The sequence below is a fragment of the Penicillium malachiteum genome, assembly GCF_028827825.1.
Source record: "Penicillium malachiteum strain IBT 17515 chromosome Unknown utg000002l:1.0-8849297.0:1.0-8852440.0, whole genome shotgun sequence".
NCBI classification, from domain to species: Eukaryota; Fungi; Ascomycota; class Eurotiomycetes; order Eurotiales; family Aspergillaceae; genus Penicillium; species Penicillium malachiteum.
The window spans coordinates 393,994-421,705 of NW_026643095.1; the positions used below are offsets into that span (position 1 = coordinate 393,994).

General features: G+C 47.4%; 8 protein-coding genes across 8 annotated transcripts; 4 read left to right on the forward strand and 4 right to left on the reverse strand.

Moving 5' to 3' along the window:
* Positions 1-793: 793 nt before the first annotated feature.
* N7483_003202 (uncharacterized protein) lies at positions 794-4,104 on the reverse strand (the record flags this gene model as incomplete). The annotated part of the gene is made up of 5 exons (XM_057086639.1): positions 794-928; positions 983-2,111; positions 2,172-3,262; positions 3,329-3,951; positions 4,005-4,104. The coding sequence occupies 5 exons, from the start codon at positions 4,102-4,104 to the stop codon at positions 794-796; spliced, it is 3,078 nt and encodes a 1,025-aa protein (XP_056946468.1).
* A 1,235-nt stretch (positions 4,105-5,339) lies between these two features.
* Positions 5,340-6,395, reverse strand: pup2 (proteasome core particle subunit alpha 5; the record flags this gene model as incomplete). Its single annotated transcript, XM_057086640.1, has 5 exons — positions 5,340-5,619; positions 5,697-6,040; positions 6,149-6,227; positions 6,302-6,314; positions 6,371-6,395. 5 exons carry the CDS (start codon positions 6,393-6,395, stop codon positions 5,340-5,342), a joined length of 741 nt encoding a protein of 246 aa, XP_056946469.1.
* Positions 6,396-6,736: 341 nt separating this feature from the next.
* Positions 6,737-9,585, forward strand: N7483_003204 (gamma-tubulin-complex subunit SPC97; the record flags this gene model as incomplete). Its single annotated transcript, XM_057086641.1, has 5 exons — positions 6,737-6,869; positions 6,937-7,089; positions 7,179-9,169; positions 9,227-9,444; positions 9,504-9,585. The coding sequence occupies 5 exons, from the start codon at positions 6,737-6,739 to the stop codon at positions 9,583-9,585; spliced, it is 2,577 nt and encodes an 858-aa protein (XP_056946470.1).
* A 742-nt stretch (positions 9,586-10,327) lies between these two features.
* Positions 10,328-11,377, forward strand: N7483_003205 (uncharacterized protein; the record flags this gene model as incomplete). The annotated part of the gene is made up of 3 exons (XM_057086642.1): positions 10,328-10,759; positions 10,902-11,109; positions 11,169-11,377. 3 exons carry the CDS (start codon positions 10,328-10,330, stop codon positions 11,375-11,377), a joined length of 849 nt encoding a protein of 282 aa, XP_056946471.1.
* Positions 11,378-17,793: 6,416 nt separating this feature from the next.
* N7483_003206 (class I SAM-dependent methyltransferase) lies at positions 17,794-19,308 on the forward strand (the record flags this gene model as incomplete). Its single annotated transcript, XM_057086643.1, has 7 exons — positions 17,794-17,798; positions 17,894-18,014; positions 18,065-18,229; positions 18,290-18,355; positions 18,530-18,651; positions 18,762-19,000; positions 19,049-19,308. 7 exons carry the CDS (start codon positions 17,794-17,796, stop codon positions 19,306-19,308), a joined length of 978 nt encoding a protein of 325 aa, XP_056946472.1.
* Positions 19,309-21,364: 2,056 nt separating this feature from the next.
* On the forward strand, positions 21,365-22,537 carry N7483_003207 (KRR1 small subunit processome component; the record flags this gene model as incomplete). The annotated part of the gene is made up of 2 exons (XM_057086644.1): positions 21,365-21,424; positions 21,506-22,537. The coding sequence occupies 2 exons, from the start codon at positions 21,365-21,367 to the stop codon at positions 22,535-22,537; spliced, it is 1,092 nt and encodes a 363-aa protein (XP_056946473.1).
* Positions 22,538-22,986: 449 nt separating this feature from the next.
* N7483_003208 (sugar porter family MFS transporter) lies at positions 22,987-24,787 on the reverse strand (the record flags this gene model as incomplete). The annotated part of the gene is made up of 4 exons (XM_057086645.1): positions 22,987-23,458; positions 23,522-23,741; positions 23,805-24,629; positions 24,685-24,787. 4 exons carry the CDS (start codon positions 24,785-24,787, stop codon positions 22,987-22,989), a joined length of 1,620 nt encoding a protein of 539 aa, XP_056946474.1.
* A 1,273-nt stretch (positions 24,788-26,060) lies between these two features.
* N7483_003209 (uncharacterized protein) lies at positions 26,061-27,519 on the reverse strand (the record flags this gene model as incomplete). The annotated part of the gene is made up of 2 exons (XM_057086646.1): positions 26,061-27,270; positions 27,311-27,519. The coding sequence occupies 2 exons, from the start codon at positions 27,517-27,519 to the stop codon at positions 26,061-26,063; spliced, it is 1,419 nt and encodes a 472-aa protein (XP_056946475.1).
* Positions 27,520-27,712: the final 193 nt, after the last annotated feature.

Genomic DNA, 27,712 nt, shown 5'->3' on the forward strand with positions numbered 1-27,712 from the left:
TACTCATACTGGAAGCACATGATGAGCCGCAGACAGGCACACGCTATTATGCAACCTCTGAGCTTTCTTTTCCCCCTGCACATGCCCTTCCTCATCTTGTATCTCCCTCAATCTTCTCCTTCAAGTTGACAAAAGCATTTACATGTCAGCACAAGTTATGTATATTATGCTTGGTTTATCCCCCCTCCCCTATCAGTCCAAGTCATGTGTATGAACTTGAATGAGCCTCCATATGACCAACTCTCCCTCTGGCACAATGTGTAATTAGTTTCTCTCTTGATACCATATCCATCACATTTCATGTTCCTCTATTCAAAACTTGAAAGGCTAGAAGCTCCATAAGTAACATGCATATTTCCATATGACATGCCTTAAGAGATCCAAGTTGTATACAGACTCCGTGGCCTAGATTTTATCTAGGTGAGGCTATCCTCCGACATCACCTAATACTATGTATAATCAAACTAGTAGTAGATATGAATGCGTCAGTGCTAGAAGATTCAATCAGACCTTCTAATCCGATTATCTTCCAAGAATATCCTACTATTGATATTAAGAAATTAAAATCCTAAGGCAAGTTGAAGTTTTGTTGAGACTCGGACCTTCGAGAATCTCAAGTGCTTGGAAGTGAACTAATCCCTGATATTATCAGACTTCCAGCACAAGTAGTAGATGCAGACCATGGCTATGTACGTGTATTAAGCTTTCTCATGCCACAATAGTCGCGTACAGCATTTCACTGTAGGTGCATGTATGCCGGGTGTCATAGCCAACCTTGGAATGCACCTGGACCTCATAGCTCCAAGTTCTGCATATCACCTTCCAGACTCAAAAGACCCATTGCACGATACGCGCTATCGGTAGGCCGCACCGTGATAAACCTTCGATCCTCATTAAAAGCAGCGTCACGGTCTCTCTGAACAACATCCTGCAAAGACAATATTAGCGAAAGCCCATCAAGGAAATTAATATAGGTACTCACCTCAGCATCTCGATCCCGATCCCCCATGAAAGACCGTTCATACGGTGGGCCTCGTCCATACTTTGCCGCCATAACCCAAGATTTCTCACAACCAGCCGCAATCGCATCCGAAGTCTTCCATCCAGTTAACCTGGAAACATCTCTCAACTTGGCAATTGTCCAGCTCCGCTGTACCGGATCGACGTATTGCACAGCCGCAAAGAAAATCGGAACCGTCATCTCCGTCAACGAGGAGCCGAGTGTCGGACTAAGACTACCAGCTTGGAGATTGTATAACTGTGGGTAGTAGATACCAGCTGTGATGCGGCCTACTATCTGGGCATATTCCGCCGTTGTTGGAGCAGCGACGCCAGCAGCCATCATCATAGCTGGTGGCATACAAGGATGAAGACGATGTAACAGAATTCGACCAGCGTAATAAAAGCCCCAGATAACTGCGATGGTATTAGTACGGTACTGTCGAGCTGGTCCGAACGGTGACTCGATGAGGGGGGTGACATCTGCGGGCAGAGGCTGGAAATCTCGACCTAGAGCTTGCATGAAAGTATCCATAGCTACCAGGATCTCCTCCCACTCTTGCTCCGCGTCAGCATAGGTAGTATCTTCGCCCCGGTCTTCTTGTTCGGGTGACTCCCGCTGTCCACGTCTATCTCGTGAAAAGGCATCTGGTAGCCGAGCCGGGCCTTGGGGTGGAACCATGCCATACATCGGAGGTCCTTCGGGTGGACCCAGGGAAGGTGGACTTCCCTGGGAGGAGTCTGAGGGAGGGCCAGATCTGGGACCACTCCCTGCGTTGGAGCTGTTGGAAGAGCCGAAAGAAGGCGGACCTGGAGGGCCTGGAGGTAGATTTGGAGGTGGACCTGGAGGACCCGGAGGACCTGGAGGTCTTGGACCCCCGGGCATCCCTGCTCCACCTGCAAAGCGTCCCATGAATCTGAATAGCCCCGAAGTTGGCTTCCAGTCAGTGCCCGCCATTCTGAGAGCCTTCAGTTTTCGTTTGCGATCTCGATAGCCAAAGTCAACAACCCGGCCCAGTAGTAGCCAGAAGTGATCAGCAGATCCATAGATTGCGTCTATTCGCCCCATTCCTGCTCGAGGGGGACACTGTGCTCGGAGATATTGCGGCATGCTATTTTCAAAGGTCAATGGGATATCCAAGTAGTCGAGGTATCATCTTGTGTTCACTTACAATAATTTGTCACCCCCAATCATACTATGGAACACATCCTGTTTGGTGAACCACCAGTACAAATCGCATTGAATGCGATAGTTTTCGATGTCCTTGCGTGTGAAATGTTTTTGAGATTTTTGTGACTGGCCCTCTTCAACATGTCCAAATTCATCGTAGCTGATCGCCCGACCCATCAATGACCCAATGAGCGCTGCATCGATGGTACCTTCCTTTTCACCGAACGGATCGTCTTCAGACGTATCAGCGCCATAAGACTGATCATAGTAGTATGATGCATCGGACCACCCTATCTGAGCTCGCTGTTCATTGATTCCGCGCCGGTAGGCCCGCAGATCCCGAGTGGTACCTGCCCAGTCGATTTCACGGATCAACTGTGCGGAACCGACGAGATGACTATTCCATTTACTATGATCGGCGGACATGACCTCGTAATATGCCAGGAGTTGAGTGGCGGCAAAAGTTCCAATCTGTTTTCGCCGAATTGGGAGACCAACGGCATGACCAATGCGTTTCAAGGCGTAGTGATAATGTTTCAAAGACACGGTGGTGGGGGCTTGCTGCAGGTATGCAATGTGCAAACTGCTAACTGCGAGAATAGCCTGGAGAAGAGATGGGTGTTCCAAAGCTTTCAGAGGAAGGGTATATGTCCACAGGCCTCGCTGGGCGGGAGGGACAGGCACGCCCAGCATAATTGAGGAGTCTGTCGGGTGCCGCTCGAATATCGACAAAGATGGACCGGTTGAATGGATAAAATGTGCGAAAATTCGGGCTGTCTTGGGGTTATTCAGTGGAGATGATCCCAGGTTAGGGTAATAAGAGGCTAGGATGTTCGGTTCGTTCAGGTGAGTAGTAAAAGACCGGAGTCGACGATCATCATTCGCTGCAGAAGCCATGATCAAATTCAATTGATTGAAGCCTTCTGTTTGGGTTTGTTCGGTCATTTCGTCGTCTGACTCCACATCGAAATAGTCTTCGGCTTCATCTTCGACGTACATAACCTGGGGTTGAGTAGGTGGAATAAATTGTGCCGGGACATTAGGCTGTAGAGACTGTTGAGATGGGTAAGCTGCAGTGGATGAATGATATGACTGGATAGGGTATTATATTAGCAAGACTCCCCCGGGGAACAGTTGATCATCGGCGACATCACTTACTTGATACAAGTTGCTGCTATAATCCTGCGATGCGATGCTTGCCCAGTCGGTAATAGGTTGCGGCATCTGAGGTGGCATTGTGTTGTATTGGATGGCAAACTGATCCTGGATGATAGACTGCGACTGACGACGTGTATATTCGCTTGAAGCAGAGGATATAGATCCTTCCGGGCCTCGTTCTGTTGACTGACTTGGCCACCGTGGAGGAGCTTGCACCAAAGGCGCTGGGTAATAGAACTGTGAAGAGTCTACTGGCTGCTGCATCTCCATCAGAGGCAACGGTCCTGCCACTGAAGAAGTCGATGCAGCATTTGGCGTAACATCATGATATGGATATCCAGGCGGCACGGGTTCTGTCAGTCGCGGAGCTAGCATAGGATGCTGCGCCGCAGCTGCCGCCTGTTGAGGCGGTAGAGGATTATAGTCATTATACAGCGCGACTCGTTGCGGCTGGTGCATCATCTGTGGATCAAGAACCTGGGGTGGACCATAGGGTCCCAGAATCCCCAGAGGGTTCTTGAAAACCACTCGCTGGGCATAGCCTTCGCAAATGCGTTTTGACTTCACGCAATTACTACATATAGGTTTCTCCTCGCCACATTTAATGCGCCGTTTTCGACAAGCTATTTAAGTGAGTCAATATGGATATGCCATTGGATCTGGGTACCATACTTACTCAGACAGCCTGTTTTGGTGCGCCTCTTTGGGAGTCTGCGGGGCTTCCTCGGCTCCGCGGAACGGCTCTCACCACCGGAATCTTGCTCGTCGTCTGACATGGCGTGAAATCAAACCTGTTTGTGTGAGTAATTGCAAGCCTCGATTGTAGACATGGCGGGGGCCAGAACATGAATGGAAGTAAATGAAAAACAGGAAAGAAAACGGAGGGATAAAAGGCCGAGGGAGTTCTGGATCCGATCCGATTTAACTCCACACTGACAGGGCTATCACTGCCGAGCTATCGTAGATTCGTAGATCACCCGCGATTCGACCACTTTGACATGGTGAGATGTTCCAAGGTTCTCCTCGTGGTTTTGTGAAGGAAAGTTTTTCAGCTTTGTGGCTATATGGGGCTGATTATCTACAGGGGAAATGCCCCCTGTTCCACATTTAATCATTCAGCAGGATACAATCTGACAGGAGGCTTGTCCCCCAAAGGTGGCTTGCTTAGATTGCTCATTTCCTAGATTGAAAAAGGGTCCAGAGCCAATGATAGAGCGTGGAGCAGGGTAAGGAATCATGCAGTTAGCGTTGTCCTGGTGGATGGTTGTACTGCATGATCCCAAAACAAGGTGTGATACATTCTCGTATATAGAACATAGAACTCACGAAGAGAACTGTGACTTGAGCTTACTTGATCTTGACTAAAAAAGGCAAGAATGTCAAGAGATATTAAGCATCTTCCGAAACATATCGGATATTCCAGATGTCTGGACCCGCTCTGTAATCTGTGAAGAGAGTGGGCCTAGCTTAGCGGCCTCATGTTTCTCAACGGCGTATGGTAGCCAAGCACTGCAGATTAATAACGATACTCATCTGCAGGTGAGCACTAAAGGGCTAGTTTAATATTCAAAATTTCCCTTAAAATTCAAATATTGCTAGGTACTAGTACCTATAGTGCTTATGTACCTGATGTCCCAGGTGGCTGGCTGGAATCACAGTTGTCAGTGAGCTCAACTAGTGAAATTGAGAATTAGGTCAACCGGTCAACTTGAAGTCTCATGCACTTGAGTGCTTCCGAGTCTCTACTACCTGTTACATTCATGTCCACTGGCAGTCTTGCTCCAGTTTAACTTGAAGCTTACGACTTTCTGCCTTATGGATCCCGAGTCTACTACGACTACCTAGGTAGTGTATGCCAGCGCGCACTAGAAGGCCGTAACCATATCCTTTTACGTAGTAGGCGTCACATTGTATGCTCTACGTAATGAGCGCCTTTAGTTTCAAATGCCAAAATAATGATGCTCATCGAGCTCCGTTCAGCCTAACTTTCCATACTTAGATACTAAATCCTCTATTGGTTTCCACCCAGCTGTGCCACAGCCCGGCCCATCTCCTCATCATTGTAGATGCGGAATCCCTTCTCCTTAGTAACGCTGGCCAGCTGCACATTCTTGGCATCCAGCTTCTCTTCCATCACCTGCTTCAGTGTCTTCAGAACCAGCGTCTCGGCCTCGGCGAGAGTCAAAGAACGGTGGTATTCATTCTGCAGTTCCGCCTGCGCACCCTCGCTTCCAGAACCGATAGCCTTCGCATCGTACCGATAGAATGTGCCCGAGGGCTCAGCGTGATATCTATTAAGGAAGAAGAAAACATGATTAGTCACTCGTACCTCCACCTTGGAAGCGGGGAAGAAATTCAGGTCACATACAGCTGAGGGCCATCCTCATCATAACCAGCAATTAACAATGCGACACCAAAGGGTCTGGACATTACACTCTCCTCGTCATCACCGCTCTCTCCGAATCGAAGGGCCAAGTCGCAAATGGCTTGTGTGGTACTCTCGACGCGTAGTGGCTCGGCGTAGTGGAAAGCGTGGTTCTGACATTCGACACGGGCGTGCTCAACAAGGTTGCGGGCATCAGCCTGCAGGCCGGACATAGCACAGCCGATGTGCTGGTCAATCTCGACGATCTTCTCGACGGATGATGCTTCGAGCAGGGTGGATGTGACTCGCTTCTCGACACCAAGGATGACACCTTCCGATGTTGCGACCTGAGTTATGTCAGTGGAAAGGTCGATAGAGGAGTATCCCCCAAACAAGAGGAAGAGAGTATTTCCAGGGAATCCATCGGCATCTCATAATGGAAGAGGCAGACATACACCGATCGCTGTTGAACCTAGCTTGATAGCTTCGAGGGAGTATTCGACTTGGAATAGACGACCTTCAGGGGAGAAGGTGCTGTTTGACGCATCATTGTTAGACACAAAAACTTTGGATTGGAGACCCCGCGAGGTTCTATTTAGGATGCGTACTTGATTCCACGGTCTATTCCGAAGCTGTTAGTGATGTCGCTGTGTTGGTACCAGAGTGATGGAGCTTACCATATTCAGAGCGGGCAATGAACATATTGAAGGATGTAGGTTCACAGGAAGATCAATAAAGAAAAGGTAGAATATAGAGAAGAGAGGGTATCAAGGATGGAGGGATTGATGGGGGAGCAATGGAGCTCAAGTGAGGCGGAAGCTCTACGCAAGTCATCAGTGCCTGGTGGACACCTTGTAAACACCTAATTAATAAGGCTACAAGGCACCAACGCTGCCCAAGGGTTGCAAAGTGGAGTTTCCACGGGTCTGTTTGGATCTTGAATGATTGCAATTGCTTCTAATTGATCGAGGATCCTCAGATTTACTACTACTCCGACCTAGGTCGTCTAGGCTTAGGGCCTCGCTCTGCTCCCTGTTGGGACTATGTCCGTCAATGACCGTGCCAGCTACATGAACGCTCCACGACCCCGCGTCGTCTCCAATCGCGTCGAGGCTGGGCCTCGCGGCGCATCGCCGCTACACGACAACATGGACAATTTGCGCTCCAGCACCGCAAGTCAGAAGCACAGATTGTCTCAGGGATCAGAGGAATATGTCAGAAAAGCGAACCGAACGATCCACAGCAACCAGAGATAGGTCGGTGCGGAGGAATCCCGTCAAGGAGTCGTCTAGTGCGACTAATCGCGGTGATCGCGATAAGTCTCGACCCAACTATCCCAGTCAGATGGACGGCGCAAGTCCCGGGGGTCGACGACGAGAAAAAGACGAAGTTACAGGTGAGCTTCTTTCATGGAATGTGTATCGCGTCGCATGTTCTTCCCGCGTTGCGCTTGTAACAAGGGCTAACAGATGGAATCTGCTATAGTACCATGGGATCCACAAGCTTCATTGATTCCTCACTCTACTGCCCCCCTCGCCTGTCGTGTCTCTGTTCCTCCGTCAGCTGCAACAGTTCCGCAATCACTATGCCCGCCACCACTTCGAGATCTTTCACCTGACGCCCAGGAAAATGCGGTTCTGGAGGATTTACTGTTTGTATTCATGGGGTTCGAAGGCCAATACATCCACTACCATAGCTCCTATAACCCATCAGTCGAGAAAGACCGCTTGACTGGTCCCGTATACCAATTGGCCCCTGGTCTCGATCCGACTCTGCGAGATCTTACACAATCAATGTTGAAAATGGCAACGCATTACAGCGCAATGGAAGCGTTTGTGGAGATCCAAAGTCGCGCTGAGTATGGCGCGGTTAGCCATGCGCTTTGCGCATCTATTCGCAAGATACTGAAGGATTACTTGATCCTCATCGCTCAACTCGAAGGCCAGCTGCTGAACAATCCAACTTTCACTCTTCATCAACTCCACCTCCACACAATGTCAACGGGTCAATGTCTTGCCCAACTATACTCTTTGGGCCAGGAACTACTCCGACGTAATGGCCTTCTGGAGGACCCGGATGAAGATGAGTCGATTGATGATTTTGACGATGTCGATAACATTCTCGAACAGCTTAAGGAAGGTGGCGATCTGGTGCCCGGTGCGATGGCGAGCAAGAAGATCTGCAAAGGCGGGAATGTTCTCCGATTGCTCACCGAGCGCTTGGCTACATTCTCCGGTGATCCTACCACTAAAAGTCTAGTTCAATCATTGCTGCGCGAAACCAGCAAACCATACATGAACATGTTGAATGAATGGCTTCATCATGGTGCCATCAAAGATCCCCATGGAGAATTCCTGATCAAAGAGCAGAAATGGATCAAGCGGGAGAAGCTCGAAGAAGACTATACCGACGAGTATTGGGAAAAGCGTTATACGATTCGTAATGACGAGGTCCCACCACAACTTGACAGTGTTCGAGACAAGGTACTGCTTGCAGGCAAATACCTGAATGTGGTACGAGAATGTGGTGGGGTTGATATTAGCAAAGCCGTCAAGGATGTGCCCAAAACACTCGATGATCCTCGGTTCTTGGATAACGTCAATGCCGCCTACACCTACGCAAATGCTTCATTACTGAACCTCCTCCTTACGAAAAACTCCTTGACGACCCGGTTTCGCTCTCTCAAGCACTACTTTTTCCTGGATCGTTCCGATTTCTTTTCATCTTTCCTTGAACTAAGTGCGTCTGAACTGCGCAAGCCCGCTAGGGCTGTCAACGAGGGAAAACTTCAATCACTCCTCGATATTGTACTTCGTCAACCAGGAAGTATCGCTGCTCACGATCCATTCAAGGAGGACGTCAAGGTCCGGATGAACAAGATCGGTCTTACCAGGTGGTTGATGCAAGTTGTTAGCGTCTCTGGAATCGACCAAGATCACCCAGAGGCAGCATTCGAGAGGCAGCAGGTCTCTACAGCCCAGGCGGCGGACGAGGAAAAAGATATTGTCGGATTCGATGCACTGGAGCTGGACTACACGGTGCCATTCCCACTTTCTCTGGTCATCAGTCGAAAAACTGTGCTGCGCTATCAATTAATTTTCCGACATCTCTTGTCTCTGCGCCATCTGGAAACATTACTGGTGACCTCCTGGGCGGATCAAAATAAGTTGACAAGCTGGCGGCACAAATCTTCTGATAGACGGCTCGAAATCTGGAAACGGCGGGCGTGGAATCTGCGAGCCAAAATGCTTGTATTTGTTCAACAACTGTTGTATTTCTGTACTGCAGAAGTTATTGAGCCCAACTGGGTGGGCTTGATGGATCGGGTTAATGGGGCCGATGCCGAGGGGTCAGAAGTGACGGTGAATGGCACAAAGCAGGTGAACCGAACAGTTGATGAACTCATGCAGGATCATGTGGACTTCCTTGATACTTGTTTGAAAGAGTGTATGCTTACACAGGCTAAGTTACTGAAGGTAAGCGAAACTTTACAATGTCTTTTTTGGGTGTTGATACTAATTACTTTCATTTAGATTCATTCGAAGTTGATGACTTGTTGCACTATGTTTGCATCGTGGACTGCAGCATCCCTTACGCGAGCCTTGGCTTCTGCAGACCCGGATCTGTCCGGGGACAAGGCTCCAGATGACGACGCTCGAGCCTATGATCCAACCCGAATCGGGAAGCTCGAGGACACTTTGAAGCGATATGAGGATCATTTCAACCGCCACCTCCGGATTCTAATGGACAGGTTAGTTCCATTGACTAAAATCGCTCTGACAAATTTGCTGATGATCCAAAAAATCATAGCCTGAATTACTTCGCTGCCACTGAGAGTGTTGTTTTGTTGAAGCTAGCACACTCCCTCAGCTCGATCAGCAAAGAAGATTGAGAAATGACGACATCCGCAGCAGGTTTGCAGCCGTGCTATCGTATTAATCTCTCTCACACCGCACTCATAAACACCACAAATTGGTGATTTGTACTCCGTACCCATATTTGCCATCAGTCTCGGTATCGGGATTTTAACAGAGATATCCATATTCGCGAACTGAGCCGAACGGCCTCGCGAGTTTACCGCCCCATCCTATCAGGCCATATTTAGCCGTAACTTGCAAGACATTCTTGAAGTCTCAAGGGATGTGGGGCCCATAGTGGATCTCCGTGATGAGAATAGAAACTTCCAAATTAGAGAATGGAGGACCCTTATGAGAAGATGAAAGATTTACAATATCTCCACAAATTATTCCGTACATATCCGAAAGTTCACCCGTAGACACAACTTAAACCATGGAAGCCGGAACTTGAAGTCGGTGAGTTCGCACTCCGACAGCCTTGACTCACGACTAGTCACTAGTTTAGGCCCGCTACAACTCGGATCCTTAGCTACATAACCCCGCCGCGAGCTACTAGCATATAAGTGGCGCTCTCCTCGCATCTCGTCATTACTTCTTCAAATGTTGAAATCCTGTGAAAGAACTTCAAGTTGAACTCGACCCCTGGATCTTACACTCATCCACTTCTCCATCACACCCCACATCTTGAGCCTATACGAGTTCAACCCCGGATTCACCCATATTTTGGAAACTTCAGGTCGGAGACTCGGAGTTTATTCCGACAAAGCCAAAAAAAAGATGTCTTACATCGATCAAATCACAAAACATCTCCCATCTCTATCAAAAGTACCTATTCGTCTGCCACACAGCCAGCAAGAGCGCTTAGCTGTCGTACTAGGTACAACCGCCGTTGTCGGTACCTCACTCGTGCTCCCAGCTCTTTACCGCGACTATGAAATCTTTATATCATATGGACCAGGCGGCCCTCCGAGCAATTTACTCGGCTGGGTCGTCGTGCGCACACTATTTCAGCCATTTATGAGCGAAATGCTTGACACTGAGGTTTACACTCAGCGGGTTGATGCGCTTGAGGGACATGGCGCTGGTGGGGAAGGGTACTTGAATCTTACGCCAGAGCAAGCGAGGCCGATCGCAGATCGACCGATAGTGGGACCGCATGTTGCACCTCAGAGACAATTAACACAATTACCAGAGGACGAAATTCGAGATGTGAGTCTTGCTGATTCATTTTTTCTGGCTTTGAGTGTTGTCAAATTCAAGACCATTGAGAGTTGGCTCAACTCCAGGACTACGAACTTGAGGTATCGCATAGTTATGAGAAAGACAACTAACTTGGAATTATCGCATACAGAAACTTGATGCAGCATTCAAGGCCTTCGGGTTTCGAAATCACCATCTAGTCAAATGGTCACGCTCACTTCAAGAGGCACATGCCGATGCCCTCTTCCTCGCTGATCACATAGCCGCCTTTGGAATTGCAAAGCATACAAATGGTGAATTGGCACACATACACAACGGTGGCGACCACTCAGCGCATTTCTGTTTATCACCTGCGGATTGTAAGTTTCACATTCGAGAGTACTTTTCATGCTGGTCAGGCTATTCTAACAACTTTCAGGCAAGAAAGTCATCGAGGCAGGCTGGGGTCAACGACACGGCTTTTCAGGTACATCAGCCATAACGTGGTTAAGTCTCGGAACGAGACCGGATGTCCCGGTCGAATACCTGCTCATCTATGCACCGCGGAATGATGCGGAAATTGATACTTTCATGCAAATCTTAGCGGCGAGTATCAAATTCACAACGGGACGAGAGGATGTGCGGTAATCGTGGATTTGATCAGGTTGATTCGGTCAAGGAACATCTGCATTAATCAGACTTTATTCGGCGGGGATAGCACTGGCAAGCTGCTTTATTATCGTTGAACTGTATTTTTATTCCGTGATACTTTCTACTCTACTCAATGTATGGGACGATTCTATATTGGATGGATCTTATCTAACCACCTGGGTAGGTACTCAATCTTACTATATACCATGACTACGTAGATAATAAGGCAAGCAATATTAACACCTAGGCAATCTTCGAAGGCTTGACTGATTCTTAGTAGAAATCTTGGAGGCTTGTTTAAGCTAAATCAAGTAGCTGTCTTTAAGTTGATATTGAAAGCCTTTCCTAATTGCTTGCAGTCTTTGTGATCACTGATGTGACTAGAAGTTGTTGAGAAAGTAGTAAGTCTATTGAATTAATTACCTAGGTAGTGTTAGGCTGTGTATGTAAACCAAAGGTAAGCACCATGGGCAAGTGAATTGAGAGAAAATATTAAATTAATATGACAAGAGCTGGGATTAAACCTAGGACTTCTAAATCAAGTGTGAATCAAAGTGAGAGGGGAGATGCTGTGAATAACCTCACTTGATACACCCAGAACCACCACAACACCCTCGATATCTCACTCATTCTGGGTTATTTTTGATTTCTGAAGGATCAATGGGAAGAGCGATTCTAAAATTATTTTATGTAAAAATATCGAAAATTTAGAAAATTTCTTGTCCCCTGCCCGTAGTAGGATTCCCGCCCACCCTCTGGGGTTTACTCAGCCACTGAGCAGGGCCAGACCTTCCTGATCATTACCTCTCCTCCCTCCCGCCAAGGTAAGTCAAAGACCGCTGATAACTAGGCCAGCAGGGCTGAGTTTCTGACTTTTCTCCCCTCAACTTAACTATAAGGGATCTTCACTTTCTTTAAATGGTTCATCTTGTCACATTACTAACCCCACCCATATATCCAAGACTATAAGTCTTCCATAAGTTCATTTTAATTTATTTCATGATATTGCATTATATTCCATACATTACCTTCAAATATTCATGTCTAGTGCCAATGCCCCACTTGATAATGATTTGGAATACTCATCCACAAAATGGCTAGTACCAAACAGCCACAAGGTCTTGAACATAATCTATTACTAGAGCCTTTCATTCCTGTCCATATAGCCCCTCAAACTTGGTCCTTCTAACTTGAAATTCTCGACTGGACAGAATAAATATTAGTCCACAACGTTCAAATTTGGAATTCCAATGAGTATCCTACTACCAGTGGAAATACTACTCACAACTTGAAATTTAAATAAACAACTTGAAAAAATTCGAGTCTTTCAATGTTCAAGTTCTAATAAGGCCCCTACATGAACATTGAAATCAAACACAAAGCCACCGGTGCGTATACTGTATACTCCATACTGCATACTAATATACAACATTTGGAATATCATAATCTCCAAGCCACGAAACCCACTGGCAAGATTGCACGTTACATGTGTTGTACCCGTGGTGGATCTTCAAGTTTCAGTCGTAGTAGCCAAGCCGTACTAGAATGAGCTAAGAATGCACATGTGTACAATAAACCCGTGGACCATTTGAGCTCACACCGGCCCAGAGCACTGGGTCTGGCCCACCCGAGCATTTAGACCCGCAAGGACAGGGTGTTCATACGCTACTGTACCTCGGACGTGGCAACTCGGCACACTCATCTCCCACGAAGCCCCACGTCCATACTAGGTACCTACCACCAATGTATATGTATGCATCTGCCCAGGTGTGCATTTGAGGACGTAATCCTTCGGACTAATGTGCTAAGTAGTACAGTAGTACTACTGTATTTCAAGTTTAGAGTACTATGATAAACTACTAGTACTACTCGTAGTATATCATAGTACTAGTCTGGATATATAGTGGCTGTGCTTTATTATCCGCAAAGTTGGGGTCACATTACTCAAATGCTAATACCGGTAAATCCATGATAAATTTATACCTAGTTGGAGTAGGTTAAGCGAGTGTCCCTCGTATTCAAATGTTCACCGAGATGGATCTCCAATTCATGAAATGTTCAACATTGTATGTAAGTTGCGACTTCGGGCACCTGGGAGGTTGCCCACTGCCCAGGTGGCAGGCGGCAGAAACATTAATATAGGCAGAATACATTGATGAACCCTCCAAGTTCTGACCAAGTAATTTATTTTTTCAAATGTTCAAGCTAGAGCCTTCAAGTTGGAGATTGTAGACCCCGCTTCCAAGGGTTGAGATACTATAAATTCAAGTTCAAATGTTTCCAAGGGGTTCAGCGGGGGACCCGAGGTTTGAGTTTCACTGGCAAGGTCTTGCTTCAAATATCCAGATGCGATAGAGCTTATAAGTGCATGGAGAAATCATCATCAAAACAATGGATTGTCATTTACCTAGGTATAATCCAGTCTTTATTTCTGCAGTGAGTCGGAGAAAACGGAGCAGCGGACCAGGGCGTAAATACAAACAAGGATAAGGCAAGTGTATCCTTGCATCAGTCTGCCGCTTCATATATCTTCAACCGAGTACGGAGTACTCCGAGTCCAGTAGGACTTGGACGGAGTGTCAAGTAGTGGAGCCTAGGGAAAAAACAAAGAAAAAAAAAGAAAGTAACACGACATTGTTATGCTCGATACGACAGAAGATCGGCTCCAGCCCACTATAGTGGGTTGAATGAGGGGGGGCTAGAACCCGAGCCAATGGAACGCTAAGAAAATAACAATTTTCCTTGCTGGACGGAATATTCAAAAATATTCAAAAATATTCAAAGTTGATCATGACTATGTAAATATGTGGCATTGATGGATTGGATTAAAAGTTCTGACCCAGTTCCTACGTGGAACTCTTGTGGACTCCACCCCCTTTTTTCTCTCTCTCCTTTTACCTAGATTGTAAAGAACGAGCTGGTGTGCTGGGAATTTTGGAAATATTTTTCGAGAAGGGATCCTTTGGATCCTTTCCCGCTCCACTGTTTGATCCTTATTGTCGGGTCTGAAATCTCTGAGTTTCATGGATCTTTGGTTTAGTTTCGATCATTCGTGCCCAGGTGGCAAGGCTTCGGGATCAGTTAGATATCCAATGGACCTTAATACGGAGATACGAAGATGACATTGGAATATTATAAATAGATTTGAAGGTTCCTAGGATAATACTAGAAAGACAAATATGAAGACAAGAGTGAGGGGGAAAAAAGCAAGTTTCAAGTTATTAGAGGGGTACTAAAGTGGAGAGTCAATATTGGATCAAGATGGAGAGCACGCTGCACAGATAACACGTAACAATTGCCAAAACCAGATGCGAATTTACTCCGTGTAAAATGCATGTACTCCGTACAATGCTGCCCACCTGGGCAGGTGGACAGGGATCCGTAAGGGGAAGTATATTGTCCGTGAGCCGACGCTAACGGAGCTAGCCGCTGGTCGCCCCCGAAGGTGAGGGCCTGTCTTCCCGAGAGTTGAACCATGGTGCTGGGATTAGACCCAACGGCCTCACAGCAACCTTGCAACCCCGGACGTGACCCAAATGCACAAATATCCCTGCCGGACCCGACGCATTGGATGCTATGTTCCCCCCTTTCGGGAGGGGGCCGTCCCTCTCTGCCCCATGGGACATGCATGAACATACCAATTCGGTGTTAGTAAAATAATATATCCGTTTCAGATGGGAAATGACACATACCTAGGTATCATTCCACATTTGAAGAATGGAGAATGATAAAAAGCAATGTGAAGAGCTCATAAATAAAGGAACCCAACATTGAGGAAGAGCACATGGCACATTTGGGGGCGTATGCACTTGCAAACTTAAAAAAAAGGACCAGGGCCACATCATCACCCTTCATTCTGAATGGAGACTCTTCAATCCTGCTGTTACAGTTTGCAGATTTAACACGGGTTCAAAGGCCAGGTGTATCTCAGTGTCGTCATCGACGAACTCATCGAGCAGGGGCTGATTATTATTATTTTTTCACATTAGTCAATATCAGATCATAATACCAAATTTGTCATGGTGATGGAACCCAAGAACCGTAATATTAAGTTGCTGGGTTTCCGAATCGGAGAATTGACTAGCTGGATGAGTCAATATGTACTCCGTTCTCTGGAAATACATGGAGTACAGTACTGCCGATTACCTTGGATAAAAGACAAAGGAGAGGTTTGGTCATAGATCCCGGTAGTTTGGAAAAAAAGAAACATTGATGTGGACACCGAGGAAAAGAATCCACAAATCTCCACGGTAGCCTGGGTTCTCGGGATGGGTGTCTTCTCCGCTTCAGTTTGCCATCATTCAACTCTGCATTCCGATTCTTCTATCACACAGAGGAAAGGAGAGAGAGAGAGAGAGAGAGAGAGAGAGAGAGAGAGAGAGAGAGAGAGAGAGAGAGAGAGAGAGAGAAAGAAGCTATTGGCAGACAAGAATGATAGGTTCTCGCATGTATTCGGTGCTACATTAGTAGCCCCTCAGGAACCCAACATCCCTGTACTCAGTTCTCCGTAGTGAATCTGCAAATTCGGGTCAACTCACATTCTATTGTCTTAAATCAAACCACGGTAATAGTCAAGACAAGCGGTGAAGATGACGGAAATGAATCAATCCACCAGAAGAGTCCCGAGGGAAGGGCATCCAACGAGGATGTTGCTGATCGTGACCCGGTCAACCCCACTTCCAGTTTTGAGGGGGGGGAAGTTAGCCATCGTGTCCAGCTGAGAAAGCCACTTAGCGTCCGCAGCACTGCATGCAGATTGGTCACCAGAATCGGAAGCACTTCGGTCTCGCTTCTGCGTGCGAAACATTTTATGATATTGTAAACCTGTCACCGACCTCCTGGGCCAATTGCTGCTTTTTGGTTTGACTGACAGCTGGAACTTACGAAGATCCATTCCCGCTCCTCTGGAATCCGTAGAATGCAGGGCTTTAGGCCTGCGTCCAGCAAGGGCTGGTTTGAATTCCAATAATGATTTCTGCAGACTTTCTTTTTTTTGGTTCATCTACCTCATTTCTTCACCACATTCCCACGATCTATGAATTCCACTTGTTTCCTTCTCTCTCACATTCTCACACGTTGTCTCTCACTTCGGCCCTTAGCCTTGTGGAAACGGGGTCATAAGACTTCCGATCCGTGATCTGATATGGGTACAAAATTCTTAGTTTTTGGTTTTGATTATTTTTTTTTCTTTTCCTTTTCCTTTTTTGGGTCTGCTGGGCACTTAGCCAAGTCTCCGTTACATCATCCTCATCTTAGGTGCGTATGTAGATTGGTAACGTGGAGAGAGGGGAAAGGGTAGCTCCTCTGTCTGAGAAGTAGTCAAATGCCGAATTTGCTTGGTTTTCTTTAATCTGGCGCCTCAGCCGCTGAACATCTTCGAACCTCCAGTCATGTTAAGCCACAGCAAATACAATGTATGCATTATGACGGGACCGGGGACGTGCTGCGGTACCGACAGGACTGAATTTCACTTGATCCACTCTGTCGGGCGCTCTTGGACCCTCGAGGTAAAGTAGGTCATATGCGATACACCGAACGGTGCATTAGCTGACGGCACTGCCGCCTAGTCCCAAGGTTTGTTAGCTTCGCCTTAAGCAACAAAACGGGGCCGAGTCTATCCTGATACTTGGTACTTCCCTGGAACCTGCCGGCGTTGTGAACCATTCCTCGGTAACTGGACCGACCCGCCATTTTTGCTCCCCTTGCCCGTTGGAATCGATATACGACCCAGTCCCTCGGGAGTAAAAAAAAGGTGTTCGTCACGCATATCTATATTGACAAGTAGTTTGGTGTTTAGTCAGGATATCTGGCCACCTGGGCAGGGAGTTCGCCAAGGGTTCTTAGATCATAGGAACATTTCGGAGCAGACTAAAAGCAGAAGGCCGCGTTGAATTAGGCGTATTTGAAGCAAAGCTCAACAGAAAAGGGCCCCCATCTTAACGCAACCATACGGAATATTTGAAGCTTAGTTGGGGATCATCACTGAAGGTTTGACATTCGAAAAGAGTCGGTACCGACAGCGGATTGTATTCGTTGGATCGGGTGGACTGGTCCTCCATTCTGTCATTTGTACGCTTGTTTAGTACGTACCTTGTATGAGACTGAGCCCCTCACACAGCCCGTTAACAGCCGCCGAAGAAGCGTCTGAATGATCCTCGAGCCGCCATCCAGTCCGAGTGTACCGTTGCCGCCAAACATCCTTTCCACCCAAGTGGCACCCGATCGCATCCATGAAAATTGCAGCAGCAGCACTTTGATTTCCTCATTCTTTTTGGGGTTATTAGTTGATGTGACCCTTGACACGGAGAATTTACCCCACTGTTCCACAGAATCAGTCAATACACATTCCATATACCAGCCGAAATTGCTCTTTTCTGTGAACGGTATTCAGGAGGGAAAGACTCAGGGTTAAAATGACGTACTGAAACTGCCTTTTCCTTCCACCTGTTCTCTCTCTCAATCCAACCTTGGAATGTCCCATCAATGCTGACATATGAATCCTTGAATTGAAAGGAACCCTGACTCACAAACTGTAGAGCTAGATCGAGAATTTCTGGATACCATCACAGTACAAGGTCGGGAGTATCAGAAATACTCGATCGACCACCGTACATATTTTGAGCCAATCGACGACGTAAGATGATCGTTGCTCTTCGCATGATTCCTTTCAACTAACACATCGAGAAGGAAGAAGCACAACGGCTGGATGACCAGCAGAAAATCTTTCAAAAGATTTTTGACGACCGGCTAATATTTCCTCCAATTCGTAGACTGCGAAGAGTGCTGGACTGTGGCCATGGCGCCGCATCTTGGGCTGTGGATGTTGCAGAGCAGCATCCTAATTGCGAAGTGAGTGTGTTCTCTAGATCCCCGTTTCTAACTGAGCTGCCTAACCCTTGTTGTGGTCAGGTCATTGGTGTAGACATTGCCCCGCACATGAGCCCAGATGATGTTCCAGAGAATCTTTGGCTTCAGGCAAGTGGTTTCTTCTGTTTTCTTTAATATTAATCACTGGCTTTACCACACAATCAGTTGAGATGTTCTCCAACTTTGCTTCCAGGGAATCAGCCCCTTTCAGGATAGCCCAGCAGTGCTCACGTCAGGGAGAATGGTTTAACGAGCCGACGGTCGCTAACGAACCCGATGCAGGTTGACGACTTAAATCGAGCATTCACATTTCCTTCAAACCACTTCGACCTTGTCCAGTCTCGACTCCTTGCGACCGGTCTCCACCGTGCTCGATGGCCATCTTTCACCCGCGACATCTTCAGGTGCGAACAACCCCAAGAGTCATCAAAGCTACCTTTAGGGTTTCCTGAGGTGGCGAAAGCTTTTCTGGAAAACAACTTCCATGCTGACTCCTTGCTTTTCGGTCTGGAAGGGTATTGAAGCCGGGAGGATGGGTTCAGATGATCGAAATCTACTACAACGTCCAGTCCGACAATGGTGCAATCACCGACGAGCATGCTCTGAGAAGATGGAGCAAGCAATATATGCGTGCCTTGGAGGATAGGAAAGATCTTCGCATCGGGTCAAAGCTACGAACCTTGCTCACAGAGGCAGGATTCGAAGAGGTGGATGTAACGATGATGCCCTTGCCATTATCGGCGTGGTCGACTGGTTGGTACAGGAGAACAAAGCAAGCCGATGGGATCTAACATGGGACAGATGCAAGAATGCGATCCATCGGGCAGTCAAATAATGACAATATCCAGCAACTGCTCGAATCCTTGACACTCTATCCCCTGACTCAGCGGTTACACATGCCCACAGCGAATTTTGAGTCATTGATACAGCGCGCCCGGCGAGAAGCTAGAGACCACTCCCTTAAGGCATATTTTCCACTGTACGTACCCGCTATTGGAATGAGGGCTTTTCCCGACGCTGATAAGATCAGATATGTTTGCATCGGCCGAAAGCCGTCATGAGGATTGGGCCAGACCGGTCAGACACTGGCATGGGCTGACCTCGGAACTTTCGGGGCATTTGAACAGGTTGTTCGAATACTTAGACATCTGGTAGCGAGGTTATTCCAGATACTACACTGCGTTTTGTCGCATTTTCAAGACGCCAATCCATGTCCAATTAGCCAAAGACGGTCAGTTGAAACAATTTCTCCTCATCGCACCAATATCACATTGAGCCATTTGTATTGTTCTCTCGACCGTCCTCCTATTCATAGATATCCTGCTCACTTTCAAGTGCCGTGGGAAAATGTGCCGAATTGTCGATTTTGAGACCCGGGTGTATGGTCGCACAAGGAGAAGATGGAGATATGACCTGGCTGATAGTACTAGACGACTGTAGTACGCTCAGACATGCGACAAAAATGTATTCAACTCCAACACAAACCCGGATATGGTGGGATAGAAGAGCTGTTGCGTGGTTTAGATCGTCATTGCGGATCGGGGCTTTGAGCGGATCGGGAGGATCACGAAGCAAATCGAGAGTGGTCGAGAAACTGCGCTAATCGTTGTCCCGAGTGGCCCTAAGTTCACCAATCAGAGACATTTGTCTTTTGCGATGCCGTGATTAGAGGAGTGCCTGATTGGGGATAGGATGAAAGTGACTGAAGCCATGCAGCACCGTGCTCCCTGAAATGGCTGTTTGTTGATTTGAGGCTGAATGGAGGTTTTGATCCGACCATATCATCTCGACAAACCCGCAAGGCATCCTGTACTCATCCCCAGCCATATCCTGTGATCAAGCCGACGCTTTTGATTGCGGAAAGATGGACTGAAAGTCGAAAAAGGAGCAAGCTGTGGAAGAGTGAAAGAGGGGGGACGTTGACCCAAACTACCGGGAAGGCAAGAACCGAAGATGAGCTACCAATTGCGCATGGAGCGCCTGGACTTGGGACTGTGCACATTCTCTCCTTCCTTGATCCCTACCAATTTCACCAATTCTCATTTTATGTGCTTTGACTATTCAAAGTTGGGGAGAGGGACTTCGAGATTCCAAAAAAATCTCCCTATTACCACCCGGGCACCCTCTACCCTTTACACCTTGAGTTTACAACAGACTACGATATTGGCGACTTCATGTTGATTTCTGGTTCTAGCAACCTTGGAAATCAATCGAGTTTCAAATGGACTTCATACCATATGGTGAATCAATCAACAGTCCTCCTTTTTGCGTGCTAGACCTCCAGATACCCCGTACAAAGAAAACAACACCCCGGAGTTGCGGCTAAGGATGGGCGCCATGATGGAGGATACCCAAACGGTGAGCTCGGGCCCCTTAGTACCCGTTGCTATTCTCCTATTTAGGAGAGGCATTACCCGGCGCGTTGGGCCGGGTCTCATCACCCTATTAGAATCTGTTCCGCAATGTCCTCAACGGAGCCAGAGGAGTCAACACTGGATCCAGCGCGACAATGCATAATCCCGTTCCAACTTTGACAGAAAACGAGAACGGTCGAGAACGAAACAGGCCCTGTCCTTTACCCTTTCCCTCCATATCTCCCTCATGGCGGCTGGGGATTCTAGACACGGGCTAGCCGAGACGATCTCCTTGGGGGCTATACAGGGCCCGATCCAGGGGCATTGGGATGGCCATCGACGTTACGGAGTACACCATGTCGTCAAATGAATGAATATTCCAAATGCCTATGGACTTTTGCTTCGAGCCAGTTAGAGCCAGTCCTGCAGCATAACTGTATGGGTGCCCAGTGGCCCGTTTCAAAAGAGTAGACTCGAAAGGGGAGACCAAAAGTGACATTCGATATAAGGAGGTCGTTAGAAATCAATAGTCTGGCGCTTATGGCGTGTACCGGTTATTAGTAAAAATAATAAACCACATTTGTCTTGGACGCGACAAGGCAAAATTGACATCAAAAGCAAATCTATGGAAAGAAATTGACACCTGAATTATAAGGGTGTATGATTACCCGATTAGGGAAAGGCGGGGACGGGAAAAAAAAAGTTGATTTGAGCTTCAATTCCGCTCTTCTAGCCCATCACTTCTTTTCAAATCACAGCCGCCATGCCTTCCACTTACAACAAGGAAAAAGCGTGGGATACGGAGGATATCGACAAATGGAAGGTAAATTACTTACATTCTCATCAACCCCCAAAACCAAAAACCGCAACAGGCATAACTAACCTGGGTGAACCCGCAAACTAGATCGAAGAATTCAAACCCGAAGACAATGTCTCCGGAAACTTCGTCGAGGAGTCCTCATTCATGACCCTGTTCCCTAAATACCGTGAAGTCTACCTGAAGGAAGCATGGCCCACAATCACCAAAGCGCTGGAAAAGCAGGGCGTCGCCTGTACCCTGGATTTGGTTGAGGGTAGCATGACCGTGAAAACCACCCGAAAGACCTACGACCCAGCCGCGATCCTAAAAGCCCGTGACTTGATCAAGCTCCTGGCGCGTAGCGTTCCCGTAACCCAAGCGATGAAGATCCTCGACGACGGCGTGGCATGTGACATCATCAAGATCCGTAATCAAGTGCGCAACAAGGAACGATTCGTGAAACGGCGTCAGCGTATCCTGGGTCCCAACGGCTCAACCTTGAAGGCTCTGGAACTTCTCACAAGCACCTACATTCTTGTTCAGGGTAACACAGTCGCCTGCATGGGCCCGTTCAAGGGATTGAAGGAAGTGCGACGAATCATCGACGACTGCATGGCGAACATTCACCCGATCTACCACATCAAGGAGTTGATGATCAAGCGCGAACTTGCTAAGGACCCTACATTGGCGAACGAGTCATGGGATCGATTCCTGCCCAACTTTAAGAAACGCACGCTTTCCAAGCGTCGTGTTCCTCACGTTGTTACCGACAAGACGAAGAAGGTCTATACGCCATTCCCCCCTGCGCCCGAAAAGAGCAAGGTGGATCTGCAAATCGAGTCTGGAGAATACTTCTTGTCCAAGGAGGCCAAGGATCGTGCGCAGAAGGAGGATGTCATCGAGCGGCAACGCGTCAAGCGAGAGGAGAAGATGCGCGAGCGCGAGAAGGATTTCATCGCTCCCGAGGAGGATGTGGGTGGAGAGAAGAAGAAGGAGAAGAAGGAGAAGAAGGAAAAGAAGGAAAAGTCCAAGCGCAAGCGAGACGCCGAGGCCGATGGAGAGGATGCTGCCGACAACAAGGAGAAGAAAAAGAAGAAGAAGAGCAAGTCCAAGCATGCATCCTCCGACGAGGAATAAACCAAAAACTGTGTCCGTGGGTTTCAATGTTTTCGGACTTCGGCGCTTTATGGCAGAGCATGGGATTGGCGTTTACTTTTCTTTATTATCCTCTTTCTCTCGTCTTGTTGTAACATTTGTGTGGGCAGAAAGACCCTTGTTCTGTAAAGTTACTAAATATCACTACGGAGAATTTCATGATCAATTCTTTCATGCAAATCAAAAACGAAAAAAAGACAATTCAATTCCTAGATAAAAGAGTGAATAAAGTTGGTAATAGAAGAATTGAACGCCCGGTAAAATCAAGCCAAGAAGGTAGTAAGATTAGTCCTGAAACTCCTCAGGTGGCACACAGCAACATTAGGCCAGAAAACCGAATAAAATAGGCCAGAAAACCGAATAAAAACCCAATTGGTTCAAGCAAGTGAGCCGTAATGCGCATTCACATTAGGCTGTTCAAAAGAAGTATCCTAGACGGTAGCGCTAGCGTTACGCTCCATCACATTCACGGACTTCTGTTCCTCATGGCTCATTGTAGGCTCAGTCTTGGTCATACCCATTTCGTGGGCAAAGGTGTCGTGAGGCTTCCACTTGGCACTGGTCATGGGAGTAGACTCCTCAAGCATCTTATCAACCTGCTCCAGACTCAGACCCTTGGTCTCATGAACACAGAAGAAGGCAAACATAATGCACAGGAACAGAGCGCTGCCCCAGACAAAGAAGACCTTGACCTTCAGATTGGCCTCCTTTTCATCAACCATGTATGGGGTGATAACTGCAATGATACAGTTCCAAAACCAGTTCGAAGCAGTTGCGAGAGCCACACCCTTGGCGCGGATTGGGAGGGGATAGATTTCACCGATGACTACCCAGGCAGCGGGGCCCCAAGTAGTAGCAAACGCAGCAATGTAGAAGCAGGTAAAAACAATAAGACAGATGCTCCTATGTTATATATGATTGGTTAGTTTGAGACCTGAGGGGTTGATCTTGTGTTCATGTACTTACGCAGCATGAGTCCCTTCCTTTGTGACACCCACGATGGCAACAAGGAACTCGCAAATGGTCATGACAATGGCGCCGTAAATGAGCAAGCTGCGTCGGCCGAACTTCTCAATCAAGTAGAAAGAGGCAGGGGTGGTAACAACGTTGACGATGTTCATGATGGTAGACATCAGGAATGGGTTGCTCATGCCCACCTCCTGGAAGAAAGTGGTACCATAGTAGACTAAATAAGGTTAGGAAAGGAGTATGATATTCAAAATGATATATCATCTGGCAAAAGACTTACAGATAAAGTTGATGCCAGTCCATTGCTGGAACATTTGGAGAGCGACACCAGTGATAACGCGACGGAGGTTTCCTTGAGGAGTCAATCCACCCTTCAGGCAATCAGCCCATGAAGTACTGGTGAACTGCTTTTCATACTCAAAGTTGGCCTTGATTTCTGCAAGCTCAGCCTGCACAGCAACATTGGAACCGGATTGACCACGGATTCGTTCCAGCGAGTGCAGTGCATCATCCATTCGACCACATGCAACATAGTAGCGAGGGGACTCAGGGAGGAGGAAAAGACCGCCGGCGAGAATTGCAGCCCAGACAAACTGGATCGAAATGGGAATACGGTAAGAAGATCGATCGTTTATGTCCTTACAACCTTGATCAACGCCGGAGGAGATAAGTAATCCAAGAGTGATAGCCCATTGGTACATCGAAACCAGAAGACCACGAACACGACGAGGGGCGATCTCAGAGACGTAAAGAATGACAGTGGCAGAGACTCCGCCAACACCAAGACCAGCAACAACACGACCAGCGACGAGACTAGCAACGCTAGTGGCAGCAACCTGAACAGCGACACCGATAGCGAAGAGCAAGCAAGAGATCATGATAGTAAGACGACGGCCAATGCGCTCGGCAGCCGTACCTCCAATAAGAGCTCCAAAGAAAGTACCGGCAGAAAGAATCGAGGTGATCAGAGACTTGCGAGAGCTGGGAATGATCCACTCAGAAGGATCATCCTTGTTGGGGACATGGGACACACCGAAGTGTTCCTTGACGTAGTCCATGCCCAGGACACCACTGATGTAGCCCGAGTCGTAGCCATAGAGGATACCTGAGAGGAGATGTCAGCTTAATCAAGAACAATGTTTCACGGAATAGAATCTTACCGCCAAAGCTGGCGAAGCCACATATCAGGTAAGCGCGCCAGGTGACAGGGGCCTCAATAAGATTGAGGTCGGCGGTACCGACAAGCTGCTGAGTGCTTGCCATGATGGGTAGTCAAAGGTAAAAGAAGAGAAAGTCCGAAAGACTAAGAGATTGAAAGAGGATCAGAAGGTTGAAGAGTTCAAGAGGGGGTGAGAAAGAAGAAAAAGGAAAAGGAAAGATTAGAAAGAGGAGAGAGAAGGTAAACAACCGAAAGACGCGTCGTGCTTCGTCTGAATTAACACCTAAATCAGGAAGGTGCCGTTAAACTTGGTAGCGAATATAACCTTGAAATCACATCAACTGCACATAGTGGGAACTTTGATGGCAACGGTGACACACGGTTACGATCTACTACATCTAGCTAAGTGTGTTCCCATATAGATAGTCTATATCTTGCCTATAACTCTCTATCTGGTGTAAATAGCATTATTGAAGGGGGTACAGGGTGAGACTATATATCAAAAAGTAAGAGTTTACTTAAAAAACGTCAAAGATGGGATGGTCCGAGTCGTTTGCTATGAGTCACGACTAAATAACTTGACCATCACTTCCCTCTCTATGGGAAATTGAGAAGCTACGGGATTGTACAAGTAAGCTATGAAAACTTTGAAAATACACGACTGAGAGTGTAGTTCTGAGCTATACCCAATCTCTTCCCACAGCCAAGTATCATAAGTGCCCAAGCCGGATATGCTGTACTACAGAATCCATTATCGAAGTTCGGGAAGGCTCCATAAGTGAAACTTGATCAATTACCGTAGGCTGATTTATGCCATTAAGCACTATTTAGGTTATCCTGACTTGATATATGATATGAGCCATTGACCACTGACATGAAGAACACTTGAGTACAGAGTCGGTAACCTGCAGAAGAACACCTGGCTCAAAGCATGTTGCACTGAAATAAAGCCGATATTCGCATGAAACCTCCCGATGTACAAGACACCTGATCAACAGGGATCGTGGGAGGACGCAGGTAACCTTTAGAGAGACAGAGAATGTGTTGAACCTGGTACCTGCGCCCGAAATATTTCCGGGAAAGGTTTATTATGTTGAACAGTCGGAGGATAATTTCAGAGAATTCACATGTGTGATCCAAGCCCACTAGTATGAGGACAGGAGAAGATGGCCATGCAGAAGTTGTGATGCAAGAGCTGTCGCAAAAACAATGATTCGAACTGCTGTAGTAGAATTCAATTTATTATATTGAGATAAAGAAACTTTGAGTTTCTGCTATGTATAGTAGTGATCCTCACTTATCCACTCTAAGTAGTATACAGTAGCTCACGTCAGACGGTCGGATTTCTACAAAAAGCTTTCTTAGGTCACTGTCCTGCTATTTTGCAAGATCACCCGCTTGAAATGCGACTTGGCCAAGAATGTCTTCAAGCATTTGCTGACACTTGGAGGGCAAATCAGTCAATCTCCAAGCTATGTACCCGTCTGGACGGACAAGGACACAGCCATTTTCAGAAATTCCAAACGACGCGGAAAAGTCCCCTGAAGGAACAACTCGAACGCCATGTCCAACATGGATGCCCTTGAGTGGAATGCGAGACCTCTTATTGATTTGGCAGACCGCATCAGCCCATTCTCCAGACGTGAAAAGTAAGGTCCACGAATTGGAGCCAATGAGGTCAAGACTTGACTGACATCCTTCATTCATTTCAACCCAAAAATGGGGCAAATGAGTACCCGGCTGACCTTTCCATTCATCAGGCTTCAAAGCTTTAGGCAGGGACTCATCTGACCCGATGATCCCCTTCGAAAGATAAATTTGCCCAAACTCCATCGCATCGTCATCAATCTTTTCTCCAGCTGGCATAGCCGTTTGCAAATGAACCTTATAGTCTGCACGAACAAAAATCTGGTCATGTCTCAGCAGTGCCACCGGTCTCCTTTCAGCATCGTAAGTTTCCAAGAGCTCTGCCGAAGACTGTCCCGATAGCACAGCAGCCAGTTTCCAGGCGAGGTTATGTACATCGTGGATACCCGTGTTCGCGCCGTACCCACCACGATTAGGAGGCAGAGTGTGTGCTGCATCGCCTGCTAGGAAGATACGACCTGATTGAAATGTATCTGCCACAAGGGCTGTGAGCTCCCAATTTGCCGTGGTGATGATTTCAAGGGGAAATGAATTGGTTCCAACAGCTTGGTATATAGCTGCACGCAGAACCTCTTTGTCGCGCTCGATGTCGTCTTTGAACATTAAGGCCCAACGACCATCGCTATAAGATGTGAGGAAGGCCTTCAAGTTGGGTTGGTCGATATCAAATTGCACTATACCCCTTGTCCATTGCTGGAGAGGAGCACGGAAGAGGACGCTCTGAATAGTTTGCATGAATCCACGGCCCTGGCGTGGAATTTGCAGAAGTTCACGGACCGTGCTTCGGTTACCGTCTGCAGCAATGAGGTATGACCCTTTGATGTGAAGTTGAACTCCTTGAGGATCTTTGACAGTAACAGTCACACCATTTTCATCTTGCTCCACACTCAAAAGTGTATGTTGGCGCCGGATATCCGCGCCTAGCTTCGAGTGCTCGTGCCTCAAGAATTGGTTCCAATTTGTCTTGTGGATTGGCATACCCACGAGCAGCAGAGTATTCTTCCTTTGGGCATTCTTCGTTTTGAAAATGAGTTTTCCCATCATCAGTCTTCTGTTGCTTTTCGGTATCAGACCAGGATGAGTTCTTGTGCCATTTCCCAGTCACACTTTCAACATGAGCCCGTTCAAGCTTGAAGTCGTCCGGAGCGGGGTCGGTGTTTTCGATGCCAACTGAGTGATATATTTCCATTGTCCTTGGTGTGAATCCGATTGCTCGAGGGTGCTTTGAAACACCTGCATGCTTTTCAAGGACAATCGTTGGGACGTTGTGGTAGGCCAAGCATAGGGCTGCGGAAAGTCCAACTCAGACTGGCGCCGACCACAATAACAGGTCGTGCGACAATAGGAGACATATTGGGAGAAAAAGAAATATTTCGGTTCAA